The sequence below is a fragment of the Cyprinus carpio genome, chromosome B18 (genome assembly GCF_018340385.1).
Source record: "Cyprinus carpio isolate SPL01 chromosome B18, ASM1834038v1, whole genome shotgun sequence".
NCBI lineage: Eukaryota > Metazoa > Chordata > Actinopteri > Cypriniformes > Cyprinidae > Cyprinus > Cyprinus carpio.
Window position 1 is genome coordinate 4032212 of NC_056614.1, and position 10355 is coordinate 4042566.

At 35.6% G+C, this 10355-nt stretch overlaps 1 protein-coding gene across 3 annotated transcripts; it reads right to left on the minus strand.

Annotated features, from left to right (window-relative positions):
* Positions 1 to 2344: 2344 nt before the first annotated feature.
* On the minus strand, positions 2345 to 9323 carry LOC109076958 (gastrula zinc finger protein XlCGF26.1-like). 3 transcript variants are annotated; one of them, XR_006157027.1, is made up of 3 exons: positions 9022 to 9323; positions 8337 to 8481; positions 5751 to 6631 (listed from the first exon to the last, which is right to left on the minus strand). XR_006157027.1 is itself a non-coding variant. In XM_042743744.1 (2 exons), the coding sequence occupies exons 1-2, from the start codon at positions 9134 to 9136 to the stop codon at positions 2596 to 2598; spliced, it is 1776 nt and encodes a 591-aa protein (XP_042599678.1). In that variant the 5' UTR covers positions 9137 to 9323; the 3' UTR covers positions 2345 to 2595. The 3 variants fall into 3 exon arrangements, 1 of the variants encoding a protein (XP_042599678.1); XR_006157026.1 differs by having other exon boundaries at positions 8337 to 8521; positions 9022 to 9321; XM_042743744.1 differs by lacking the exons at positions 5751 to 6631; positions 8337 to 8481 and adding an exon at positions 2345 to 4256.
* Positions 9324 to 10355: the final 1032 nt, after the last annotated feature.

Here is a 10355-nt window from a genome sequence, read left to right on the forward strand (position 1 = left end):
TTCACAACTGCATGTTTGCTGCTAAAAATATTACTCAATTTTCACTTTGATCTAAACCAAAACAGCAGAAGCGCATATTGAAAATGTAAATTCATTCTCTGCCAGCAGGTGGCCCTTTAGGTATGGCAGAAATACAGCTGTTTTCCCAGTGATTGCAGTACACAAAACAGCACAGCACCTGACTTTGAAATGTGCAGCGCTCATATTTATTCAATAAAATCATAGCTTTTGCAATTCTTGTCTTTCCATTCCCAAATTTAAGATCTCTTGAAATCATAATTAAGACTTTTCTTACACAATTTAAGACTTTTTAAAACCCACAGATATGAATATGCAGAAATATAAATGCCCAGTCCAGAGGTATCAACATTCACAAACTAGAACGTTTACATCTTATTTAAGCATGTGAACCACACAGAGACATGTGGAGCACTTTTTTTTATGATGGATGGATGCACTTTATTGGAATTCAAAATCTCAACAGCCATTATAAAGCTTGGATAAGAAAGGACATTTTTTTTTTTTTTTAATATAACTCTGATTGTATTCATCTGAAAGAAGGACATAGACACCTATGATGGTTTGACGGTGAGTAAATCATGGGGTAATTTTCATTTTGGGTGTAATATCCCTTTAATTTCATGTGGTTTTAGGGATGGTTTAACCACTTTCAACAAAAGTTTACATTTAATGACTAAAATGTCAAGTAAATATCAAGTAATGTAATTATAAAAAGTAATTATATCAAGTAAATATAACATATTCATAACACGCTGTGTATACATCTTGATCATTATTTACAAATACAAATAGGGCACCTTTGTTTACAAACCCGATTCCAAAAAAGTTGAGGCACTGTACAAATTGTGAGTAAAAAAGGAATGGAATAATTTACAAATCTCATAAACTTATATTTTATTCACAATAGAATATAGATAACATTTCAGATGCTGAAAGTGAGACATTTTAAAATGTCATGCCAAAAATTGGCTCACTTTGGATTTCATGAGAGCTACACATTCCAAAATTGTTTGGACAGGTAGTAAGAAGAGGCCGGAAAAGTTAAATGTACATATAAGGAACAGCTGGATGACCAATTTGCAACTTATTAGGTCAATTGGGTATAACATGATTGAGTATAAAAAGAGCCTCTCAGTGTGGCAGTGTCTCTCAGAAGTCAAGATGGGCAGAGGATCACCAATTCCCCCAATGCTGCGGCGAAAAATAGTGGAGCAATATTGCAAAGAGTTTGAAGTTATAATCATCTACAGTGCATAATATCATCCAAAGATTCAGAGAATCTGGAAAAATCTCTGCGTAAGGTTCAAGGCCAGAAAACCATACTGGATGCCTGTGATCTTAGGGCCCTATGAAGCCATATGTAAACATGATCCAGAAGTGCAGGCGTTTTCTCTGATCCAAGGCTCATTTAAAATGGACTGTGTCAAAGTGGAAAACTGTTCTGTGGTCATACGAATCAAAATTTGAAGTTCTTTTTGGAAAACTGGGACGCCATGTCATCCGGACTAAAGAGGACAAGGACAACAAGGACAAGTTGTTATCAGCGCTCAGTTCAGAAGCCTCTGATGGTATGGGGTTTCATGAGTGCGTGTGGCATGGGCAGCTTACACATATGGAAAGGCACCATCAATGCTGAAAGGTATATCCGAGTTGTAGAACAACATATGCTCCCATCCAGACATCGTCTCTTTCAGGGAAGACCTTGCATTTTCCAACATGACAATGCCAGACCACATACTGCATCAATTACAACATCATGGCTGCATAGAAGAAGGATCCGGGTACTGAAATGGCCAGCCTGCATTCCTGATCTTTCTCCCATAGAAAACATTTGGCGCATCATAAAGAGGAAGATGGGACAAAGAAGACCTAAGACAGTTGAGCAACTAGAAGCCTGTATTAGTCAAGAATGGGACAACATTCCTATTCCTAAACTTGAGCAACTTGTCTCCTCAGTCCCCAGACGTTTGCAGACTGTTATAAAAAGAAGAGGGGATGCCACACAGTGGTAAACATGGCCTTGTCCCAACTTTTTTGAGATGTGTTGATGCCATGAAATTTCAAATCAACTTATTTTCCCCTTAAAATTATACATTTTCTCAGTTTAAACATTTGATATGTCATCTATGCTGTATTCTGAATAAAATATTGACATTTAAAACTTCCACATCATTGCATTCTGTTTTTATTCACAATTTGTACAGTGTGCCAACTTTTTTGGAATCGGGTTTGTAGTTTTTTTTTTACTTTCACATCAATGCCATGATTTGTTTTTTTGTTTTTTTTTTGTACAGTGTGCCAACTTTTTTGGAATCGGTACATTTCATCCTGAATGGATTAAAATCTTTCCACAATAGTACAGACTTTCTCCAGTAAGATTTCTTTGGTGATGTCCCAAGTCACTGGTACTTGAGGCCTTTTTACTCTCCAAGCAGACATGAGCACTCAAATCAATGTTTTACCTTGTAAAAATCTCTTTAAAACATTTTCCCTAAAGAACAGGTTTCTTATTTGCATGGATTTTCAAGTGTGATTTAAGGGTTGCTGCTAAATAAAAAATGTGTACCATCCTGATCAGCGCTGAATTACCTTACAAAAGCGTGATACGTGTTGTTTGAGACTTCTCGCCCAAGTGAAAGTATTCCCACAATGCTGGCACACAAAAGGCCTCTCCCCAGTGTGAAGTCTGGTGTGCAGATTAAGGTTTACTTTCCGTCTGAATCTTTTCCCACAGTGAACGCACACGAAAGGCCTCTCTCCGGTGTGAACTCGCATGTGCATATGAAGTATTGCTTTTAGTATGAAACTCTTCCCACACAGATGACAACTGTAGGGCTTTTCTCCAGTGTGAGTTCTCATGTGCAAATTATAGCCTCCTTTAACAGTGAAACTCTTTCCGCACTGGAGGCACGTGTACGGCTTTTCTCCAGTGTGAATTCTCGTGTGCTCATTAAGTGCTCCTTTACGTCTAAACCTCTTCCCACACTGCGAGCATCTGAAAGGTTTCTCTCCAGTGTGGATCGTCACGTGAATCTTAAGGCTTCCTTTCTCTGTGAATTTTCTTCCACACAGAGAGCAGGTGAAAGGCTTCTCCTCGGCGTGAGTTTTAATGTGCCTCTTAAGACATCGGTCATATGGGTAACTCTTTCCGCACTGAAGGCATCTGAAAGGCTTTTCTCCATTATGAACTCTTACATGCACATTAAAGGTTTCTTTACGTGTAAAACTCTTCCCACACTGAGAACACGTGAATGGTTTTTCTCCATTGTGACTTCTCATGTGTTTCTTAAGGCTTCTTTTGTCTGTGAAACAACTTTCACACTGAGAGCAGGTGAAAGGCTGTTCTCCAGTGTGGACTTTCATGTGTCTGTTGAGATATTCTTCACATGGGAAACTCTTCCCACAGTGGTTGCATCTGAAAAGTTCTTCTCCAATATGAATTCTCAAGTGTGCATTATAGGTTTCTTTATCTGTGAAACTCCTGCCACATTGAGAGCATGTGAATGATTTCCTTTCAGTATTTACTTTTGTGTCATCCTTAACAAAACTCTTTCCTTTCTCAACACACGGTGAAGATCGATCTCCATTGTGAATCTTTATGTGCGAGTCAAGGTTTCTCTTATGTAGAAAACTCTTCCCACAATGAGAACACATGAAAGATTTGTCTCCTGCGTGAACTCTCATGTGACGTTTCAAGCCTTCTTTCATTGTGAAACTTTTTCCACACTGAGCACAGGTGAAAGGGTTCTGGGCTTCGTGAATTTTCATGTGCCTATTAAGGTATGTTTTACACTGGTAACTCCTTCCACAATGAGGGCAGGTGAAAGGCTTTTCTCCAGTGTGAATTTGTATGTGTGAATTAAGCCTTCCTTTAAACGGGAAACTCTTCCCACACTGAAGGCAGGTGAAAGGCTTCTCTCCAGTGTGAATTCTTATGTGTACATTAAGATTTCCTTTAGTGGCAAAACTCTTCCCACACTGACAGCAGGTGAAAGGCTTCTCTCCAGTGTGAATTTTGAGGTGCACATTAAGGTTTCCTTTAGTGGTGAAATGCTTTCCACACTGAAGGCAGGTGAAAGATTTTTTTGCTTCTGTTTTTGTTTCTGAGAAATTCCTTTCCATTTTTAAGATGTTCAAACCATTTACTCCAGTTGTGAAGTGATTAGATTTCTGATATAGATGTTTCTCCTCCACTTCATTCAGTTCTTGACTTTCTTCTTTGATTCTCATCAAATCTAGAATAGAATATCAAATTGTAAAAAACTGTTTAAAAAAACAAGCATAATATAAGAGATTCAGTATCTATTTTTCCACTTTCATTCTTTTTTTTTCTTTACTAAGATTCATATAAAAGGTCTAGTTAATGCAACCAAGTCTTGATGATTCTAACATTTGTTGTGGGGCAATATTTTTTTTTCTATTAACTTCCTAAATAAATACATTTAAAAAAGCATTATCTATCTAGATCAAAATCTATCTATCTGCATCTGTTTAAGATGCTTTGGGGAGTGCTTGTTTTTGTCGGTTTGGTGGAGAATTTCAATAGCGCAGTGTAACTGCACGGCCATTGCTTTGTGCAGTGAATAAAAAAACGAAGCTGCACGAGCCTATGGTGGTAAAGCCCGCCAAAATGGGTGGGGTCATCTGGCTATATAAGTGGCACATCGCCATAGGATCCTCAGGTTCCTTCGACTGAAGTGATGACTGAGTCGTGCAGCTACATAGCACAGCAAAGTATGCAGTACTCGTTCTGTATCTCAGGGAACCGAGGTTACATTAGTAACCGAGCACGTTCCCTATCAATACTTCACTCGTACTGCGGCTGTTTAAGACGCTTTGGGGAACCAGTACAATCCCGCCGTGCTATGCTAGAGGAACGACTAATACTTGAACTTGCATTAAGCATCCAAGGGGGCCCAGAGGGACCAAGTATGTTGCAGGGAAGCCCCTCAAAAGGCAGTAGGGCTAAACTCAGAGAGGTCGGCCCAGCCTTGTATAATCATCCCGAAATAGTTCAGTACAGCCTCGGAACTCACTGAGGGACAAGAGCGTAAAATGAAGGAGGCAAACGCCAAGCACCGGTTGTCATACGACAGAGTGCCCTGCTATGCAGAAAGGGAAGGAGGCAAACGCCAAGCACTGTTTTTTGATTTATGGGTAAATCAAAGGTATGTGTTAAGATGTACATTTTAAGTAAATCTTTTTTATTTTCTCATTGTTTCTCAGTTGTTGGTTTTAAGGTTCTTATTTTAAATATATTTTGGAGAGTTATAATATGGTTCACTATTTTACTTAAAACGACTGCATATAATCATTTTGTCAAAAAATACAGAAACAAATACATTTTAAGAATCAGTATAAAACAGTGATTGTTTTTTACCAAAACAATATGCTAAAAGAAGAATGTATGTTTCCAGAATTTTCTATTTCAATTTTTTCTTTACTTAAAATATATATATTAAAAAACGAATTAATAAATCACAGAATATCTGAAACACCAGTCTATAAACATAAATGTGATTTGACAAGCATCATGCTTCCACATTTCAACTGACAAGGGTCAAGTTTTCGTCCAGTTACATATATAATTGATTATAGTTACACATAAACTTCCATGGGCGAAATTATGAGAACTAGCCAACAGATTTTCAATAAATCACCGTTTTACTTAATTTACTGGCTTGTAATGTAGAGAAGCTTTCTAATAAAACTCCAAAACAACACTGCAGTCCTCAGGATCAACATTTATTAGACAAATCAGAGTCACATTTAGACATATGAACACTGTAAAACAACATCACGGTACTCCTGCCCCTTCAAGGAAAATAATGAAACTTTACTAACATACATAACATCATTTGGTCCTGAGTGAATGAAATGATCAAAGACAAAGATTAAATGCATGTGCTGAGTGATTAGATAAGTACTCTTTAGTTCATATAACTTTTCTGTATAAACATTTAAATAATTAAAAAAAAAAATTTGCTTAAGAGCCGAACCCAAAGTAAGATTTGAATCACACTTTTCACAGTTAAATGACCTCACAGCAAAGTGATTGATGTTTTTTGAAACTTTGCCGATGCGAAAGCCTTCCCACACAAATTACATAAAAATGCTTTTCTCCAGTGTGACTTCTCGTGAGCAATTTAACCTTTTCTTTACATATGAAACTGTTTCCTTGGCTTCCCTCCACTGTCAATTCTTATGTGTGCCATAAAGGTTAATCGCTAAAATTAAAACTCCACACTGGATACAGGTAAAAGGCTTCTGTCCAGCGTGAGTTCTCATGTGATACTTAAAGTTTGACACTGATAACTCCTCCCACACTGCAGGGATGAAAGGTTTTCTCCAGTGTGAATTCTTATGTGCACATTAAGTCTTCCTTTAAATGGGAAACTCTTCCCACACTGAAGGCAAGTGAAAGGATTTTCTCCAGTGTGAATTTTTATATGTGGATTAAGATTTCCTTCACTGGCAAAACTCCTTGCACACTGCAGGCAAGTGATAGAGATTTGTGAGTAACTCAAATCATTTTCTCCAGCTGTGAAATGATACTGATGTTTCTCCTCCACCGATGATTTTTGACGTTTCTCCTCGAGTTCCATCAGATCTAGAATGAAAATAAACTTTCAAAATCATTTTAAAAGAGACAAATATGAAATGAAAGGAAATAAAAGTGACCAGTATATATTGTACACAATCTTTTATGTGTTTTATATATATATATATATATATATATATATATATATATATATATATATATATATATATATATATATATATATTATATTAAAAAAAATCTTGTTCATGTTAAAGGATTTTTCTTAACACATTGGAAGATTTTTTTTTTTGTTTTTTTCATAAATTTTTTTCCAAACCAGTAAAAGCTTTGTTCGTCTTCTGAACACAATTTAAGATATTTTGGATGAAAACAGGGAGGCTTGAGACTGTCCCATAGACTGCCAAATATATAACAGTGTCAAGGTCCATAAAGTCATTGTCAGAATAGTCCATCTGCCATCTGCCACTGTAACGTTATGAAGCGATGAGAATACTTTTTGTACATAAAGAAAACAAAAATAATGAATTATTCAACAATTCCTCTCCTCTGTGTTTCTCCAAATCAGCGTAGCTCCATTTCGGCAATTTTGAGCTGTACGCAGATGGCGCAGCGCGGCTGACACAGAAGAGCGTACTCCATCAGCGTACAGCTCAGAATTGCCAAAATGGACCTTGACACTGTTATTTATTTGGCAGTCAATGGGACAGTCTCAGGCCTCCCGGTTTTCATCCAAGATATCTTAAATGGTGTTCAGAAGACGAACAAAGCTTTTACGGGTTTGGAGCGACGTGGGTAAGTGAATAATGACAAAATTTTCATTTTTGGGTGGAGTAACCTTTTAATGCCATCAAAGCTGGGTAAATATCAGATTAAAAAACACTTAACCCTTGTTTGAAGGAACAATGCTGTAACACTTTTTTGTACTTTATTAAAAAACATTGAAAACATCTAACAATGCATTCATAATTTCTGAGTTAAAACTTTTTTTTTTTAAATAAATAAATAAAAATAAATTATGATTTTTTTTTTTTTGGGGGGGGGGGGCATAAAGTAATATATATAACTGATGATATAACTGTCTTTAACATTAAAAAACCCTAAGAAAAAAATTAAAACCTTAAGCTGTTTGGCATAATGTTTTGTTATTATATCTTATATCTATATCTTGCTATCATACAACTGATTCATTGCTTGATTATTAATAAACTTTGTGTTGAATGATTGCACTCTTGCTTGTGTGATATTGATTTATCAACCATGGCATTATTATATGAAAATCATGTGATTAACAGACATTACTCTATTGATTGCACTCTATTGTAAAACTTTTTTTGTGAAGAAAAAAAAAATCAAAATTTTCTTGTAATCTTATACTTTAAAGAATATTTCGTACAAGTATTTTATGTTTCTCCTCACCACTGTCAGTGTCATGTCAATGCGGGCTGCAAAACAATATTCTCTCTAAAGCTGCTTTGAAAGGTTTTTATACTAATTATCAAGATTATACATTTAAAAGCACTCTATTTGTATTTTGTTCTTTCAATTTATTTTTAATTTCTTTTGGCATTATACAATGAAGGGGACCGCCCTGGGTAAACATTTCCAGATTAATTGTGATCTTCATTTGATAAATCTCAAGTTTGTCCACCCCATCCTAACTGCATAAGTTTTACATTACTTTTATAGTTGTTTCTATAACAGTGACACTGGGTGCTTCTCATTCATACAGCTGCATCCTAGTAAGGCTGCATACCTCATTGGCCAGGTCATCAAGCGGTCGAAGGATCCTTGGAATACAGCCTTAGTTTCGAATCCCTCATTCGCCATATTTAGGAGAATCCATCAAGTGTATCCTTTGCTTCTTCCAGTCACCCACAATGTCTTTGCATGTGTCCCAACTCACGAAAAAGAATTGGTGGAAAATGCACTGAAACTGAGCTGGTTCATTTTCATTATGGAAGAAATGCAAGAAGAAAAAAAATGCTTTTGGAGACAAACACATTAGACCTCTTTTTTGTAAATTAATCACATAACATAAATGACATATGATGTAAACCACTGGGAGACCATTAACAGTTGTCATTTGTGTGTGTGTGTGTGTGTGTGTGTGTGTGTGTGTGTGTGTATGTATATATATATATATATATATATATATATATATATATATATATATATATCAATATATATATATATATATGTATAAATTACACATACTTATGCCTACTGCTGAGTGATTACAAATGCAATTTCAAGTTAACTTCAGTTAGTATCCATAGAGTATAATCTACAAATAACCTATAATCTAAAAATCTGTCCCAAGTACAAAAGCCCTCAACATATTATCAAACGCTCCAGTCACTGCATCACTGTGAACATCTTAAAATACACGACACATTACCTCAGTATTCATCAGTGAAGAATAAAGACTGGACACCAACCTGTTTCTTTATCTTGGAACACCTTTGCATCTTCAGTTTTCATTCTGTATGGTTCTTCATATCCCGTGTCTTCACTTTCCTCTTTAATCTCCATTTTCAATACGATGTCTGACATGTTTCAGATGTTATGCTGTTACAGTCAGCTCCGAAATGTAATTCCCAGCGTCGTATTAGGCAGTACTACAGAACTCCACTTTAATCAGATTTACAACTTCGAAACGCGTGCAAAAACCCATAACTCTTGTTTTCACGAATGTGTCGCGGATATGTGACGTCATACATACGGCGGGACACAGGGTGATGAATGGACGTTCTCTTTTAAGCAAACAAGCAAACATTAGTAATTACATATTGAGGTTTGTATTGTGGTGATTTTTTGTTTTGTTTTATGTTGTCATTATAAATTAATTGACTGTTTAGTGTTTAACATTTGCATATATGCTTTGTTATTTATTTGTTATTTAATGTATTACCCCATTTAACGTTCTGTAATCCTATTTAAATAGCCTACTTTTAAATATGTTTTGCACTATGAAAGCCACATAATTATACAAGTAAAACAGCAATATAAGCAAATGCACGTAACGTGAAAGGGAGCCTTTAGCCTAGTAAAAATGCAGCTTAACTGCTTTCTCACTCTTAGCTATCTCATATGAAATATTAATTTTATTTCGAATTTTGAAAGTGGTTTATAAATAGTTACATTTATGGCTTATAATATAGCTTAGCTAATGGAAATTTTTAAGAAGGTTCAATTTCCCATAGCTATTCAGAAAATAAATAAATAAATAAATTGACAGTATACCAGACTCAATCAATACCTGACTTCCAAGAGAAGCAGAAATTGACATCATGTTCAAACTGTAGTCAACTAAACAAAATAAAGCTTTTCAGTCATGACGACATTTTGTAGAACAACCTAAAGATTCATTTACCATAAGTTCACTCTTGAATTTCCTGTGGTTGCTCAAGTGAAAAAAGCACCTCTCTGATAGCCTAATTATTACATACTGTTAACCATAACATTTTGAGTATAGAAATAAATGCTGGAACAAATGAAATCATAGTATTACATATATGTAGCCTAAATAAACCCACAGCAAGTCTAAATAAGTGAATCATGGAATCATTTATTCAACCAACTCATTCAAACCAGTTCATTCATTTTACATATATAGAATCATTTTCTCCAGGTGTGAAGTGAGGTTTCCAGTACTGATGCTTCTCCTCCATTTCATTCAGTTCTGGACATTCAAGTCAAGTCAAGTCAAGTTTATTTATATAGCCCTTTAAAACAACATAAATGCTGACCAAAATGGTGCAGAATAAACAAA